At 70.3% G+C, this 16,028-nt stretch overlaps 1 protein-coding gene across 1 annotated transcript; it reads left to right on the top strand.

The window, feature by feature from the left end:
* The first annotated feature begins 150 nt into the window (after positions 1-150).
* Positions 151-15,318, top strand: BAZ2A (bromodomain adjacent to zinc finger domain 2A). The gene is made up of 29 exons (XM_069806451.1): positions 151-291; positions 4,822-4,959; positions 5,500-6,093; positions 6,566-6,751; positions 7,324-7,527; positions 7,869-8,072; positions 8,153-8,213; positions 8,292-8,400; positions 8,578-8,679; positions 8,756-8,966; positions 9,081-9,142; positions 9,258-9,323; positions 9,406-9,594; positions 9,694-9,948; positions 10,373-10,587; positions 10,751-10,825; positions 11,100-11,262; positions 11,377-11,436; positions 11,519-11,654; positions 11,739-12,313; positions 12,632-12,857; positions 12,950-13,105; positions 13,180-13,346; positions 13,416-13,699; positions 13,775-13,907; positions 14,022-14,168; positions 14,254-14,480; positions 14,586-14,729; positions 14,835-15,318. The coding sequence occupies exons 2-29, from the start codon at positions 4,824-4,826 to the stop codon at positions 15,001-15,003; spliced, it is 5,256 nt and encodes a 1,751-aa protein (XP_069662552.1). The 5' UTR covers positions 151-291; positions 4,822-4,823; the 3' UTR covers positions 15,004-15,318.
* The last annotated feature ends 710 nt before the right edge of the window (positions 15,319-16,028 follow it).

Below are 16,028 nucleotides of genomic sequence, written 5' to 3'. Positions count from 1 at the left end.
TGTCTGTCCCCCCAAGGGCTGCAGCCGGGGGGGGGGTGAGCGTGGCGCGGCCCCGGTGCGGGGGTGCCCCCAGCCACCTTCTCCTCCCCCCCCCCGGCCGCCATGAGGGGCCGCGGTCCCTTTAAATGGCGGCGCGTCCCGCGCGGCGGAGGGGGCGGCGGCGGCCGCTGACATCACGCGGGGCCGGGAGCACCTGCGCCGCCGCCCGGCTCCGCCACCGGCACCGGCTCCGCCACCGGCACCGCACCGCGCCGGGCCGGGCGGGAACCGGGCGGGCATCGCCGCCCCCAGGTACGGACCGCGCGGGACGGGCCCCGGAGACAGGGACGCCCCCCACCCCACCCCACGCCCCCCCGCTCCCTCCCCGCACCGGGACCCCCGCGGGGCCGGGCCGGCTGCACGGAGACCCCCGGCTCTGTACCGGGACCCCCGGGTCTATAAAGCGACCCCCCCACACACACCGGCCCCGGGAGCCCCCACCGGGCAGGGAACCCCCCGGACCGGCCCCCCCCGGCCCCGCACCGAGCAGGGATTTCCCCCCCCCCACCCCGTCTCCCGGGGCCGTACCGGGACAGCCCCCCCTCCCCCCCGCACCGGCACCTCCTCCTCCCCCCCGCCGCCCCGCTACCCGGAGGCGCCCCCGGCTCCTACGCAGCGCGGCCCGGCCGGTGCCGCGTGACGTCACCGGGGATCCCGGGGGCCGGGGCGGGTGGGGGGGGGGCCGGTGTCCCCTCCGATCTGGGGAGCGCCCGGGTCCGGCGGGGGTCCCGGTACCGGTTCCGGTCCGAGGCCGCCCCCTCCGCGCCGCCGTTCTCCGGGGTCGGTCCGGGGCTACGGGGGGCGAAGAGAGAACGAAAGGGGAAGCGGGCGGGGGGTGGTCCCGGGTGGGGGGGGCCGGGCCGGGCCCGGGGAAAGCGGGGGGACCCGAACCGGGGGGGGGGGGGGATGTGGGCGGCCCCGCGTGGGGATTCCCCCCGCCCTGACCCCGCCGGGGGCGGGGATCCCCTCCCACGTGGGCGCGCGGCCCGCCCCCCCCATGACGCTCGGCGCCGCTCCCGGTGACGCCATCGCGGCGGCGGTGACGTACGCGCGGGAGGGGGGGGGGGGGCGGGGCGGGGCTGGGACCGCCCGGCGGCGCGAGGCGCTTCCTGCCCTGCGCCGCTGAGCTCCGCTCCGCTCCGCTCGGCGCGGCGGGCCCGGTGCGCTGCGGCCCGGCCCGGCCCGGCCCGGCCCGGTCCGCGCGGAGGGGCCGCGCCATGCGGAGCCGCGTCCCGCCCCGCGCCGCCTGAGCCGGGCCCGGGGCGCCCGCCGGGCCCGCGCCGCCGCCTGCCAGGTGCGGGGTCGGGGCGGAGGGCGGGGGGTAGCGGTCCGCGGCGGCCGTTAACGGCCCGGGGGCGTGCGGAGGGGGTGGTTGGGGCCCGGCGCGGGGGCCCGGGGACGGCCCTGGCGAGACGAGTGTCCTTCCCCCCCCCCCCCCCCCCGCCTCCTTTCCCGATCTCGGTGAGACACCCCACACACACACACCGGCGCATCCCGGTGCCCGGCGAGACTCCCCCCTTACCGGCCGCCGGCGAGCCCCCCGCTCCGCTCCCGGTGAGGCGTCCACGCCCGGCCCGGCCCGGCCCGGAGCCGCGGGGAGCCCGGGCCCCCCGTCCCCGGTGGCCGGTGCGGTTCCCCCCGGCTTTCCCGTCCCGGACGCAGGAGGGAGACCGAGACACCCCTCCCCCCCGCCCCGGCACCGTCCGTATCCCCACCCCTCCACCCCTGTTCGGTTCCCCCGCCCCCTCCCGGCCCGGGACCCCCCTGCGGCGGCGGGTGGGGGCGGGGCGCCCCCCCCCATCCCCGCGAGACCCGGGGGGGGGGAGGGGGGGTGTCCTTGCCGCAGGGAGCGGGGGGGGGTGCCCCCGCCGGCTGCGGCGCCGCGGACGGACGGACGGACGGACGGGGCCGTGTCCCTCCGTGTCCGTGTCCGTCCCCCCGCAGGAAGTGGCCGGGAAATGGCAGCCGGTTGTTGCGTCTCCTTGTTTTTGAAACGTCCTTTTTAATCAGGTCGCATCTCGCTCCCGGGGCCACCCGGTGCTGCCGGGCCGGGGGGGCCGCTGGGGCGGGAGGGGAGGGTTGGCCGAGCTCCCTGCCCGGGGAACGGCGCTGGCTAAACGTCACCGATGGCCCCCCCCAGGCCCGGAGCTCTGCCCCCCCCCCTCCCCCCCCCGGCTCCGGGGTCGGTACCTGCCTGCGAGTGCCCCGTGTCCCTGCCTGGCACCCGCAGCCACCGGGAGCGCGGTGAGCCCATGCCAGGTGCCGGTGGGTGCTGCCACCACCGCCGGGTTTGGGCCTCAACACCGGGGCGAGTGGGTGCTGCCACGTCGGCTCTGCCTGCTCTGGTGGGAGCCGGAGAGCAGCTCCCATGCAGCCGCCTTGTCACTGCCGGTGAGACCCCGGCGATGCTGCCAGGCTGGAGGGTCTCATCCAGCTGCCGGCTGAGTCCCCGGCCCTCGCCCTCCTCACCTCGCCCGCTCACGGCCGGCTCCAGTTACGTGCCGTGGCCCAATTTGCGGCTCCGTGCTCGGTCACGTGCTGCCTGGCGGGGGGAGCAGGGCTGCGGCGGGCAGGAGCCCCGGGCAGGAGGCGATGGCCTCTGCCCGCACCATGCCCAGCGCTGGCCGAGCTCCCAGGGATGCCGAGGGTGGCTCTGGCACCAGCAGGGCCCAGGGTGTCCCCACAACGGGGCTGGGCCCCGTTTGTCCCCAGACCAAGGGCAAGCTGGCACGCGTGGCATTGCCGCAGCCCCAGGTCCCCGTCCTGGGGCAGCCACTCGCTGCAGCCAGTGCTGCCACAGCTGGAGCCCCAGCACCGTGGCTGAGCCGCTCCTGCCCGGCTGGTCTCCCTTCTCCCAGCCCCTCTGCCACTGCTGTAGTTAATTCCCACCTTCCCAGCTTTTATTTTCCCCTCTTGGCTGTGGCGCTTCTCTCCCAGCCACACTCCCCGTGGCTCCCGGCCCCCTCCCCGCACTTGGCATGCGTCCAGTCCATCCCAGTCTGCGGCGCTGACCTGTGGCCGCCACCTGTCCGGTTCTGGCACATCCCTTTGCCGCCTCCTCTGACCTCCAAAAGCCGGCAGCGGCGTTCCCAGCCAGCGCATCACACGCGGGGTGGGACCGGAAAGGCTTTTTCTTTTTTCAGTCACCCTGTGGCTGGTTTCCCTGTGCCGGCCGGGGGCTCTCGGCTGAGATCGGGGCAGGGGCCAGGCTGCGCCAGCTCATGGGTTGGGGGGGTGGCTGCGGGGCCATCCCGGGACGTCTGGGAGCAACGTGCATGTGGCAGCCGCATCACCGCCCATACGGGTTTCTCTGGCGGATGAATCACCCGTGTCCCCGGCTGGCCGGGAGAGGGCTTGGTGGCCCTGGCCCCTCTGGCCCCCACCAGGGCACCAGCCAACAAGGGCGAGGAAGGGTGTGATGAAATCCCTGCCTGGGTTTCGACACGGGCCATGCCACGAGCTGCTGTTGAAGCGCCGCAGCTGCTGAGTTTGCGGCAGCGTTGGCCCTTCCAGAGAGGTTGGCGGAGCTGGCGCCACCTTGGCCAATGGCAGGTTCGGCGTGCACGGCAGGATGGGGAGACGCCAGCTATGGCAGCCCCATGGGGTGTCCCTGCGGGTCCCCACCAGCGCCAGGATTCCAATCTCATCTGCTAGGCTTGCAGGGCCTCTGTTCGCCAACACCGTCTGCTCCCCTGCCCCACATGCCAGGACCCCCTCAGGCGGCTGCCGGCTGTGCTGGTGGCACAGCAGGGTCCCATCCTGGGGCTGGCCCACACTGGGAGCCCTCCTGGTTTGGACAGAGCGTTTGCTGCTCCCAGGCGGTGAAGGTCACCAGCGGCTCCTGCCCATCCCTGGGCTGTGCTGAGCAGCTCTGGGGCTCCGGCTCCTGCTTGCTGCTGGCTGTGACATGAGGCCAGCCTGAATCTTGTTTCGGGCAGCTGCCGCAGAAAGTGTCCCTGGAGCTGTGCCTGGGGGGGATGGGGCTCAGGTCTGTGCATGGGCTGTGCCGTGGGGCACAGGGTCCCCTCTGGCTGGGGGGGATCATGCCTACGGTAGGGGCACCGGCTGTCACCACAGAGGCATTTCTGTCCCAGGAGCATGGTGTTCCTCAGGGAGTGTGGGGCTGTGCCAGGGCCCCGCAGGGCCACAGAGCTGCTCTTGGGGGGCTGGTGCTTCCCTGGGAAAATGCCCCTGCTGGAGGGAGGGAAAACGCTGGAGCTCCTGTGGTCTAGCCCCATGCCGGGGTTCCGGCATGGCGGCGCCAGGGAGCTGAGCACTTGAGTTTAATGCGGGAAGAAGCGCGGGCGGGCGGCAAGCGGGGTTTCGTGGTGATGGCTGTCCCTGGGGATGCTGGAGCGTGGTGACGAGCTGTGCTCACGCAGGTGGCAGCTCGTCCCACTAGGGCTGCTGGGCTTGGGCCAGCTTGCAGCAGAGGCAGCATCACCTCTGCTGTGCTTGGGGCCCTGGCGAGGGGCACCGCGGTCCCGGGGGGCTTTCACCATCACTCACCCTCCCCAGCCCCACCATGTTTCCCTCGAGCTCTGGGTTGGGAGCTCACCCTGCCCTAGGCTGGGGTCCCGACGCTTCCCCAGGCTCTCTGCCCGTGCTGGCACTGCCTGTCACAGGGAGCAGCTCTGCCCTGGCATGGGAGCTGAGGGTCCGCACACTCCCCGTGGGCCCCAGCGGTGGGTGGCAGGGCCGGGTGCTGGCCGGGTGCTCGCCGCGCTGGCAGCCCCAGTCCCCACTGGCGGTTGACCCTGATGCCTCTTCTCCCCTCTGCAGAAATGGAAACAAACAACCATTTTAACTTCACTGGCCTTTCCTCTGCACCCGCTGCCTCAGGACCGAAACCCACGCCTGCCTCAGGGGACAGCCCCTTCACCCACGGCTCCCCGCTCAGCTTCCCCCCACAAGGGAAAAGTAAGTGTCCCCATGGGGCCAGCGCAGCCCAGCCCAGGGTCGCAAGGACAGAGGGCCTGCGGCCAGCGGCAGCTCCTTGCACGTGGGGCTGGGGCCAGGGGTCTGTCGCGTGCCCACCGTCGCCTTGGCCTAGAAAAGCGGCCGTGCCAGAACAGGGTCTCTGCGTGGATTTGGCTGGTCAGCTGATCCAGCGCAGCCCTGCCAAGCGCCTCGGCTAATCCCCGGCATCCTGCGGCTCTCAGCCCGATGCCAGTGAAGCCCCGCGGCAGGACCAGTTTCACTGAGTGGGGAGCTGCGTTCAGGGGGTCTCGGGGGGGGTGCAACTGTCCAGCTCTGTCCACATGCAGGTGATGGTCACGCTGGGGCGGGGGGGCACCGGTAGGACAGGGGACTTGATGGCTGCTGGGCCACGCCATCCATCTGTCCTTAAACCCTCTCGTCCACCGTTGGTGGGGCCTCGCCAGCACCGCATGAAGGAGGGCGTCGAGATGCCCCCGCCACACCACTGACCCAGCTGTCTCTCCTCTGGCTCCCTCGCAGGTCTGAACGGGGGCATGAATGTCAATGGCTTCTCTACTGTATCTCACCCCAGTACTTCAGGGACCTTCACCTCCAGCTCGCCGCCCGCCGGCACGCCGCCCCTCCGCACCTACGACTGCCTCTGGGACTACGCGCCGTACCCACCCGCCGGCGCCAGCGGCCTCAAGGACAGCAGCCCCACCGCCCCCTCGCTCTCTGGCCTCGGACATTTCCCACTCAATGGCATCGCTGGGGGGTCCCAGCCAGCGTCCCCAGGGCATGGCACTAACCTGCGGGGGGCCGGGCAGGAGTTCTGGGGCAACGGCACCCCCGGCCCCATGGGGCTGAACTTCGACTCGCAGGAGTTGTACGACTCCTTCCATGACCAGAGCTTCGAGCTGATGCAGAACGGGCCAGCCAGCTTCTACACAGCTGCCCAGCCCTCCCCCATGCTGGGCTCCGGCACCCAGCCCTTCTCACTGCCGCCGGGCCCGCCAGAGGAGCCGGGCACTGGCGAGGGACACGCCGATGCTGCAGCCAAAGAGATCCCCCCTGCCATTGCGGAGAACGGCGGCGGGCTGGTGGGCAGCATGGAGCTGGAGGAGGCGCAGCCAGGTAGGAGTCCAGCGCTGCCGGCGCGGACGGGCGGAGCTCTGGGCTGTGGCACTGCGGTCCGGACAGGCGGGTGCTGGATCCTTAGCCGGGACGGTGGGAGTTGGGCATCACGCTCCCTGGGGAGGCCCAGCCCCTCCGACCCACCTGCCCTGTGTCCCGGCCGAGGTTTGGCCTGTCGCAACTCGGAGTCGGTGTTGGGATCTCGTTAAACCGGGCCGGGCGCAGCCCGCAGTGTCACTGCCGGCAGAGCGGCGTTCCCCCCCCTCTGTGGGCATGGGCGCAAGGCCTGGGGTGGCTGGGTGCCGCGGGAGGGCTGGGTGCCAGGGGGAGGCCCTGAAGCCAACCGCCCCGGTGCAAATGGCGGTGGCTCATGCAGGGTGATGCCCCGGGGCGGGGGTGGTCGGGCCTCGGGCTCTGTCACCGTCACGTCCCGCTGCTACGGGGTCTGTTTTCAGTCGGTTGTTCCCTTTAGACTTGAAGATCTGCAGCTACAACGGGTCTGCCCCCGGCGTGGTGCCGCTCGGGCAGGAGGGGCCTGTCCTAGCCCCCGGGGCGGGCAGCGACTGCCTGGGGGACGCGTCGCCCATCGCCCCTCGCCTGGAGGACACCCACATTCTCAGCGAAGACCCCCTGGAGCCCTTTGAGTCCCTGGCCAGAGGTAGGGAGGCTGCCAGGGGAGCGGGGGGCAGGCATCGGGGCTGCGGCAGGCAGGATGGGCAGCTGCCCGGCCCCAGCCGGCATGGCCATCGCCTGCGCTGCCCCGTGCCGGGGGAAGCGGCGCCCAGCCCCCCTCGGTCCCCTCCGGGCGACGGCGGTGGCGACGGCGGAGGCCTTCTCCAGCGGCCTCGGCGGGCAGGCAGCCCTGGGCAGGCGCTGGCGGGCAGGGGCGGGCCCGCGTCCCTCCCGCGCCAGCCTCCTCTGCGCTCCCTTCCTTCCCTTCCTTCCCAGCTCCGTGACGAGGCTGTTACTCAGCGCCTGAACTTCCGCGCTGGTGAACATCACCGCCACCGCCACGGCCATTTTGGGCTCCTCCGCTTCCCAGAGGAGGGGGGCGTGGCTGGGGGCGCAGAAACCCCTTAACCCCTCTTCTGCCGGCGCCTTTTCGGCTTGGGGGGGAGGGGGGGTCCGGCTGCCCCCCGCGCCTGCTGTGCCCGGCCGCCCCTCGGGAGCGGAGATGTGGGTCTGCGTGCCCTCAGCCCGGGTCCTGGTGCTCACCCCCCCCTCCCCCAGACCCTGGCACCGGGGACCTCTACGCGATGGACGACTCGCAGCTGGTGAGCGACAAGTCCCCCCTGGAGGAGCCCCCCGACCTGGCCGGCCTGCGTTGCGCCGCCAGCCCCCCGCTCCACGCCGCTGGCCCCTTCAGCCTGCTGCCCGCCAGCCCCCCACCTGCCCCGCTGCTCACCGGCCCCAGCTCGCCGCCCACCCTGCACGGTACGTGCCATGCCAGGACAGGCCCGTGTCCCCCCCTCCGCCGGCTGGCTGGCCGGCCGCTCGCCCCCCACCCCAGCCGGCCCCCGTGCCTGGGGGCGGTGGCCGCCCCACCGGCCTTGTTCTGCCTCCGCGGCTGCTGCAGCACCTTTGCGTCCGGGCAGAGCGGGGGACCCCACGGCTGCGGCTGGTGCTGGCGGGGACCCTGCAGGGGATGGACGGTGCGCCGGTGCGGGCACCTGCCCCTGGCTGGACGTGAGCCCCCACGGGGCTGTCTGGTGTCACAGGCAGAGCAGGAAGGCGGCAGCGCTCGGCCGGTGACGTCCCTGACCTTGGCTCCACAGACAGCAGCGTCGACCTGAACGGCAGCAGCCATGCGGGGCTGGAGGAGTCGGGGTCCCTGGGGCTCGACCCTCCGCTGGAGCCGGACTCCCCGGCCCCATCCACAGAGGAGGAGGAGGAAGAGGCCGCCGACAGCTGTCCGGAGACTTCAGCCGCACCAGAAGGAGAGAACGAGGAGACTGCACCGCTGAGCACCTCAGCAGCAAGTAAGGCAGGGAGCCCCCTCGCGGATGCCCCCCTCCAGCCAAGCGCGCCCGAGCCCAGCGTCCTGTCCCCTCTCTCGCAGGTGATGTCCCCCGCCGGCGCATCGCCACCCAGGAGGAGGTGCGCTTTCCCCTGCAGCACGGGTACGTGGCACCATTCCCTTCCCTCCGTCCGGCCCCGCAGCTGCCCCGCGGCACCGGGCTGAAGCTTCTTGTGCCCAGGTGGAGGCGGGAGGTGCGGATCAAGAAGGGGAACCACCGCTGGCAGGGCGAGACCTGGTACTACGGGCCCTGTGGGAAGAGGATGAAGCAGTTCCCAGAGGTGATCAAGGTATGGTCCCCGGGGAGAGCGGGGTGGGGGCCAACCTGGGGTCCTGGTCTGCCACAGGCCCCCCCAGCTCTGCCAGAGCCCCCTGACTGCAGCAGACAGACGTTGCTGTGAGCCAGGAGCTGTGAGGCCCGGAGCGCTGAGCCCTGCTCACGGCCTTTCTCTTCCTCCTCCCCCCAGTACCTGAGCAGGAACGTGGTGCAGGACGTCCGGCGTGAGCACTTCAGCTTCAGCCCCCGCATGCCGGTGGGAGACTTCTATGAGGAGCGGGACACACCGGAGGTGGGTCTGGGGGCAGCTGAGCCACCTTGTCCCCCCAGTGCTGTGCTGCAGGAGGTGACCTGGATTTGTGCCGCAGGGTCTGCAGTGGGTGAAACTGAGCCCCGAGGAGATCCCCTCGCGCATCCAGGCCATCACAGGCAAGCGTGGGCGACCCCGCAATGCTGAGAAGGCGAAGCCCAAGGAGCCGCCGGCTGCGAAACGCGGCCGGGGCCGGCCTCCCAAGGTCAAGATGGTCGACTTGCTGAGCAAGACGGACGCACGGCTGCTGAAGAGGCTGGAAGCCCAAGGTACCCCCTCCCTGGTCCCGCCGGCTCAGGGCGGCTCGTGCAGTCCCTTGCAGCCTGGCTCTAGTGGGACCCCAGCAGCTGGTCCATTGCCACTCTCCCTCTCTGCTCTCACAGAGGTGCTCAGTGACGAGGACAAGCTAAAAATGAGCAAAATCAAGAAGAAAATGAGGCGGAAGGTACAAGCGGCTGCGTGGGGATTGGGGTGGCTCTGGGGCCCCTCCAGGTCTGGGGTAGGGGCTTCTCTACTGCGGGAAGGCCACTGGGTCCCTGAGCTGGTCTTGCCCCTTCCAGGCCAAGAACAAGCAGAAGCAGGAAGCCAAAGCCCCCAGAGGGAAGGAGGCCAAGAAGAAATCCAAGGTGAGTCTGCGGGTATGAGGGGGCCAGGAAGTGGGGAGGAGATGGAGCCGCTCTTCCCACACATCCCGGGCTCTGTCTTCAGGCGAAGGAGAAGAAGGGCAAACCGGAGAAGGGCAAGGACAAAGCGCGGCCCAAGGAGAAGGGCAAAGGGGCTCGCAAGGCAGACAAGGGCCTGCTGGCCCAGCGGCGCCTGGAGGAGCGACGGCGGCAGCAGCTCATCCTGGAGGAGATGAAGAAGCCCACGGAGGATATGTGCCTGGGGGACCACCAGGTGGGCTGGGGCACAGGGGGCTCGGGTGGGCTGAGCCGGTGAGCTGGTGGCCTGCCCGGTGCCTCGCCAGCTCTGACGACCCCCTCTCCTCCCCTGCAGCCCCTGCCAGCCTTCTCCCGCATCCCAGGCCTCATCCTGCCCAGCCGCGCCTTCTCCAACTGCCTGACGGTCGTGGAGTTTCTCCAGAGCTACGGCAAGGTCCTGGGCTTTGACCCGGCCAAGGATGTGCCCAGCCTGTGCACGCTGCAGGAGGGGCTGTTGGGAGTGGGCGACAGCGCAGGCGAAGTGCAGGATCTGCTGGTGCGGCTGCTGCAGGCTGCGCTCTACGACCCTGGACTGCCACCCTACTGCCAGGTAAGCCAGCCCCGGCCCCTTCCCCAGCTGAGTTGGGGGTGTCAGCGCACACGAGACCCTGGCTGCTTCAGGTTTAGGATGGGGGAGCCCAGATTTGGGAGGTGCTGCTCTTGCTGCAGCCTCCTGCACCCTCTCTCTGTGCCCAGCTGGCTCCTAGCCCCTGGCAGCCCTTGGGGTGCTCCCTTGTCTGTCCTGCTGTGCCGGCCTGGGGCCGTGGCAGGCAGGCAGCCCTGCCTGGCCCTGCCTGGCCCTGCCCAGCTGCCTGGGACACCCCTGGGCTTGTTCCCACTCAGGCTCCGGTTCCTGGCCTGGTTTTCCAACCATGGGGTGCTGGTGTCCTCCCCTTCTTGTTTCTTCTCCTCCTCCAAACCGCCCTGTGGGGCAGGAGTTGATTCCCTGAACCCCCCTGCTCTGCTCTGCCCAGTCCCTGAAGATCCTGGGGGAAAAGGTGTCGGAGATCAGCCTGAACCGTGACACCGTCTCCGAGATCCTGCGCTGCTTCCTGACGGCGTACGGGGCAGGCGAGGACCTGTGCGATGGGCTGCGGACCAAGCCCTTCCAGGCACTGCCCCCGGAGAAGAAAGCCTCCATCCTGGCCTTCCTGGTGAATGAGCTGAACAGCAGCGCCCTCATCATCAAGTAAGTGCGGGTTTGGGGCAAGCGCGTCCTCTGATCCGGGCCCCCCCTGCCTGCGGGCACAGCGTGGGCAGCGCAGGCGTGTTGGTGCCTGGCATGGGCCCCTCTCCTTCCTGGGCGAGCTGCGTGGAGCCGCTCGCCGCAGCCAGTCCCCGTCTCCTTGCAGCGAGATCGACAAGACCCTGGAGAACATGTCCAACTACAGGAAGAACAAGTGGATCATCGAGGGCCGGCTGCGCAGGTAGATGGGCTGGGGGGGGGCTGCCTGTGGCTCCCGCTGCCTGCACCCGCTTGGCAGGCAGCACCGCATGCCTACCTACCGGCTGGGGGGGGCTGCCCCGCTGGACATGCTGGGTCCCATTTGTGGCCTCTGCACGTTCCCCTCCACGCCCCGGGTTTGGGGCGTCTGGGGGTCACTTTTCCAGCGCTGCGTTGTAGCCACATGCGTCGGCCTGCCGGGGGGAGCGGGCTGCACATGGGAGCAAGCAGCGGACGCCTCTGCTGTGTCTTGTCAGGTTGAAGATCGCCTTGGCTAAGAAGACGGGACGTCCTGAATCAGAGATCACTGGCCTGGAGGATGGGCGGCGCCGGCGCAGCTCCCGCCTGACAGAGGAGACGGGCCTGGAGATGGAGGAGGAGGAGGAGAGCCGCGGACGGAAATCCCGCAGGGAGGAGGAGGTGGGGTGGCCGCGGGGTCCGTCACTCACAGTGGGGCAGAGGTGGGGACGTTGCCCTCGGGGGTCTCTTCCCCGCCCGCCCGCGCTTCCCTGACAGGTCCCATCTCTTCCCCAGGCCGACACGTCTGCGTCCAGCATCCCTGAGCTCGAGAGGCAAATAGAGAAGCTGGCCAAGGTGAGCAGGCAGTGGAGGGCTGGTGGTTCGTCCCCCACTGCAGGGCTGCAGGTCCCATCACTGCTCTGCACTCTCCCCACAGAGGCAGATGTTCTTCCGCAAGAAGCTGCTCCATTCCTCACAGACGCTACGAGCAGCTTCTCTGGGCCAGGACCGGTACCGGCGGCGGTACTGGGTCCTGCCCCACCTGGGCGGCATCTTCGTGGAGGGCACAGAGGGTAAGCTGGGAAGGGGCTCCCAGAGGAGGGATCTCCTGGTTGGGAGAGGACCCTGCATCTCATCTCCTTTTCCTGCCCTTGCAGTGGCTGAGGCAGCACCCCAGGAGCCCCTGGAGGAGAAGGTGTGTCCCCACACCTCCCCGGTGAAGGAGGAGCCGATGGATGTGCCCATTCCCAGCCGGACAAACTGCACGGCCTCACGCTGCCGTGGCCGGCCCCGGAAGAGCAAAGAGGAGCTGTCGCAGCACTGCGGGCCCAGAGCCCCCCCTGTCAATGGGGTCCTGGAGGAGTCGGTGCCCATGGGGCAGAGCCAGCATGACCTCAGCCAGTCCGCCTTCCTTTCCTGGCTGAGCCAGACGCAGTCGTCCCTGCTCAAGGACTCTGTCCTCACCCCGGACAGCAGCCCCGGCAAGGGGGACACGGGGCTCCCACCGCTCGAGGCCCCATTGGACCCCGCAGAGGAGGAAGAGGAGGAGGAAGAGGAGGAGAGTGCCCCAGAGGCTGCGGAAAAGCAGGGGCCCTGGTTCAACCTGCTGCCCCGGACGCCCTGCGATGACCGAGCCCCCCTTGCTACCTCCTCTGCTGAGCCCTCGCCGCGAGCCACCATGCAGCCCCGCAGCCAGTCCCGCAGTGAGCTGCCCAAGGGCTCGGCCAGGCAGGTACGTGCTTGGGCCCAGCTGGGGCTGGTGGGGGGCTGCACCCAGCTTTTCCACCCTGGCCTGTGGGGACCGTGTTGGGCGAACCTCCCTGGGCAGCTGGGGGGGAGCAGGGTGGGACCCTCTGCCTGGGCACTGGACACCCCGGGGCTGGGGGATGCTGTCCTTGTGGCAGCACACCGGGAGCTCGGTCCTGCTGCCCCCAACCCTCTGGGCTGAGCTCGTGAGAAGCAAAACAGCCGCAGGGCTGGGGGGCCATGGGGTCAGGGACCAAGGAGCGGGTGTATGCCTGGCCCTTCTGACAAAATCCGTCCCCACCAGCTGAACGGTCTCCCCATGGACGACCCCACGGCTCCCCTGCTCGCTTCCACACCAGTGCATGCCGGCGCCAGGGCCCACGGCGCCTGCCCCAGGAGCCGGGGCAGCCTGGAGAAGCTCCAGGACTTGCCAGGGCGGCCCAAGCGCCGAGGGCGGCCCCCTACCAAATTCTTCAAGCAGATTGAACAGAAGTACTTGACCCAGCTGACGGAGCAGCCTGTTCCCCCTGGTGAGAGCCCAGCCCAGCCCCGGGACCCCCAGGATAGGGGCTGCTGGTGTTGAGCTGAGCAGGTTGCTGAGTGCCGCGGTGCTGCCTTGCAGAGATGCAGAGTGGCTGGTGGTGGCTGCAGGACCCTGAGGAGCTGGAGGCAGTGGCTCGCGCGCTGCACCCACGGGGTATCCGGGAGAAGGCACTGCACAAGCACCTCACCAAGCACAAGGAGTTCCTGCGGGAGGTCTGCCTGCGTGCCACCACCGGTAAGGGCTGCCCGCACGGGCTGGGGTGGGGGGCCGCTGTTCATCCCACCGCTGAGCCCACCCTCCGCCCCCAGACCCCATCTTCCACCTGCGCCCCGAGGCGGCCGGTGCCGCCGCCGTGTCTCGGGAAGCCCTGGCCCAGTGGTCGGTGATGGAGAGAGCCTACGAGACTGACCTCTCCGTCCTGCAGTGGGTGGAGGAGCTGGAGCAGCGTGTGCTGATGGCAGATCTGCAGATCCGGGTAGGTGCCGGGCCAGGCACTGCGGTGGTCTCGGCTGGGCACCCACCCTGAGCCTCTCTTGTCTCGCAGGGCTGGACATGCCCCAGCCCCGACTCCACGCGGGATGACCTGCAGTACTGCGAGCACAAGGTGGAGCCCCTGGAAGACATCACTGTCCGGAGCCGGCGGGACGGGCTGCCGCTGTGCCGGGAGCGCACCAACCCCCTGGACCTGGCGGTGCTGCGGCTGGCAGCGCTGGAGCAGAACGTGGAGCGGCGCTATCTGAAGGAGCCGCTCTGGCCCCTGCACGAAGTGGTGGTGGAGAAGGCTGTGCTGAGCAACCCCGAGGAGCTGAGCCTGGGCCCCACCGAGATGTAAGCCCCACGCCCCTCCTGGCTGCGCCGCTGGGATGCGAGCGGCTCCGGCTGAGCACCTCCTTCCCGCTGCAGAGCCTACGAGATCACGCCCCGGGTCCGGACATGGCGGCAGACACTGGAGCGATGCCGCAGCGCAGCCCAGGTCTCCCTCTGCATCTACCAGCTGGAGAAATCCATCGCCTGGGAGAAGTCGGTCAACAGAGTGGTGAGAGCCCGTGCCACGCTGCTGGGTGGGAGGGCCAGAGCCGCCTGCCAGGGCTGGCCACCGCTGGGTGACGAGGACCCCCGCACCAGCGTGGCTGAGCCCCCCTCCCCACAGACCTGCCTGGTGTGCCGGCGCGGTGACGATGATGAGCACCTGCTGCTGTGCGATGGCTGCGACCGCGGCTGCCACCTCTACTGCCACCGGCCCAAGATGACGGAGGTGCCTGAGGGCGACTGGTTCTGCTCTGTCTGCGTCTCCCGGGTAGGTCGCGGGGCAGCCCCCCACCCACTGGGGCCAGCGGTGGCGACCCCAGGCTCTGGCGGTGACCCCCATCCCCTCCCCGCAGGCAGGGGAGTACCGGGACCCCGTCTCGCCCCGTCGAGGCAAGAAACGGAAACGGGGGCGTCTTTTCGCGGGGAGCCTTGTGGAGGAGGAGGAGAGCCCGCGCCGCCGGCCGGCCTCGCGCCGCCGCGAGGGGCTGCCCGTGCCGCGCTATGCAGGCGAGGGGCTGTCTCCCGCCAAGCGGAGGGGCACGACGCTGCGGGGCCAGCCCAGCGACCTGACCTTCTGCGAGTGAGTGGAGTCGGGGGGCACGTGGTGGGGGGGGGCGACAAGAGCCTGGGCCACGTCACTGGGGGCTTCACCCTGACCCTGCCACCCCCCGCCTTCCGCCCCCAGGATCATCCTGATGGAGATGGAGTCGCACGAGGACGCCTGGCCCTTCCTGGAGCCCGTCAACCCCCGTCTGGTCCCTGGCTACCGCAAGATCATCAAGAACCCCATGGATTTCGCCACCATGCGCACGCGGCTGCTGCGGGGCGGGTGAGCGGGCGTCCCGGGCGGGATGAGGGTCCCTCGTAGGGATGGGAGATCCCTCGGGGGCCAGCGGGGGTCCCCGGCCCCCACCGACAGCTCTCCTGCCTGCAGGTACTCGAGCTCGGAGGAGTTTGCAGCCGACGCCATGCTGGTGTTCGACAACTGCCAGACCTTCAACGAGGATGACTCGGACGTCGGCAAGGCCGGGCACGCCATGCGCAAGTTCTTCGAGAGCCGGTGGGAGGAGTTTTATCAGGGAAAACACGCTACTAATCCGTGAGCAGGGTGGGCCGGTGCCCCCCCACCCCCCCTTCCCCGCCCGGCCGGGGCTGGGGGTCGTCGTCCCCCCCCCCGTGCCCCCCAAGAACTGACTCCTCTGGAGCTGATCTCGCTGCCTGCTGATCCTGTGCGGGGCCCCCCCGGCTGGCGCAAACGGGCCCCCGCCCTGCGGCCCCTTCCCGCTGCCCGGACAGCCCCCCCTGCCCAGACCTCCTCCCACCCCCCCAGCACCACAAACTCACAGACTGTGTAAGCCAAAAAGAAAAAAAAAAGAGGTGTTTTTTTCTTTCTTTCTTTTAAATTTTATTTTCTAATTAAGAACAGAAACAGCCCCCCCGCCCCCCCCCCCAACAAACGAGGGAAGCGAATCCCCCGCTGGGAATATTTAATAATAGCAATAGTTCGTAGTGAATGTGTCCGAGCACTCCTGTGCAGCGTCTACATGCATTAACGGCCAGTAAAGTGGACTTAGCCCCACCCCCCCCGCCTCCCCACCCCCACCCCGGCCGGGACCCCCCCCGCCCACGCAGACACTTTACGGGGAGGGGGGCCCCCGGTGCAGCCCCCCCCGCTGCCCTCGGACCCCCTGCCCGTGGCCGGGGTGGGCACCAGCCCCTCCCCACCTGGCTCCAGGGACCAAACTGGGGAGGGCGGGGGGGGCCCTGGCAGCCCCTTTCCCTGCCTCCACGTCTCAGGAAGAGCCCGGCCCCCCCTCCCCGGCACGAGGACCCCCGGGGCTGGGCCGGGGTCCTGGCTGCCCCCAACTGGGATCCCTCAGGGATGCTATTGCAGGCCCCGGGGGGGGCCCGGCCCTCTGCCCGCCTCCCCCCCCCCTTCTCCCTCCCCCCCAACATGGACTTGAAGCCTCAGACGGGTGTTTGCCCCCCAGACCCCTGCCAGGTCGAGGGGGGTTGCACTGGGTGGGGAGGGGGCCCCCCCGGCTGGCGGGGGCCTGAGCTGGGGTGGGGGTCGTCCCCCCCCCACTCCCAGGTGTCCCCCCCCCACTCCCAGGTCCCCCTTACGTGG

Source organism: Haliaeetus albicilla, chromosome 18, assembly GCF_947461875.1.
Source record: "Haliaeetus albicilla chromosome 18, bHalAlb1.1, whole genome shotgun sequence".
In the NCBI taxonomy this organism is placed as follows: domain Eukaryota; kingdom Metazoa; phylum Chordata; class Aves; order Accipitriformes; family Accipitridae; genus Haliaeetus; species Haliaeetus albicilla.
The sequence above is the reverse complement of the archived record's forward strand: the minus strand, read 5'-3'. Positions and strand labels throughout refer to the sequence as shown.

What these genes read in the sequence shown, in the direction of transcription:
- BAZ2A (XM_069806451.1), top strand. Translation starts at nt 4,824, where the DNA reads ATGGAAACAAACAACCATTTTAACTTCACTGGCCTTTCCTCTGCACCC. An exon ending in CTTTGAGTCCCTGGCCAGAG is followed by an intron (nt 6,752 to 7,323) that starts GTAGGGAGGCTG and finishes CCCCTCCCCCAG; the next exon opens with ACCCTGGCACCGGGGACCTC. An exon ending in TGTGCCTGGGGGACCACCAG is followed by an intron (nt 9,595 to 9,693) that starts GTGGGCTGGGGC and finishes CCTCCCCTGCAG; the next exon opens with CCCCTGCCAGCCTTCTCCCG.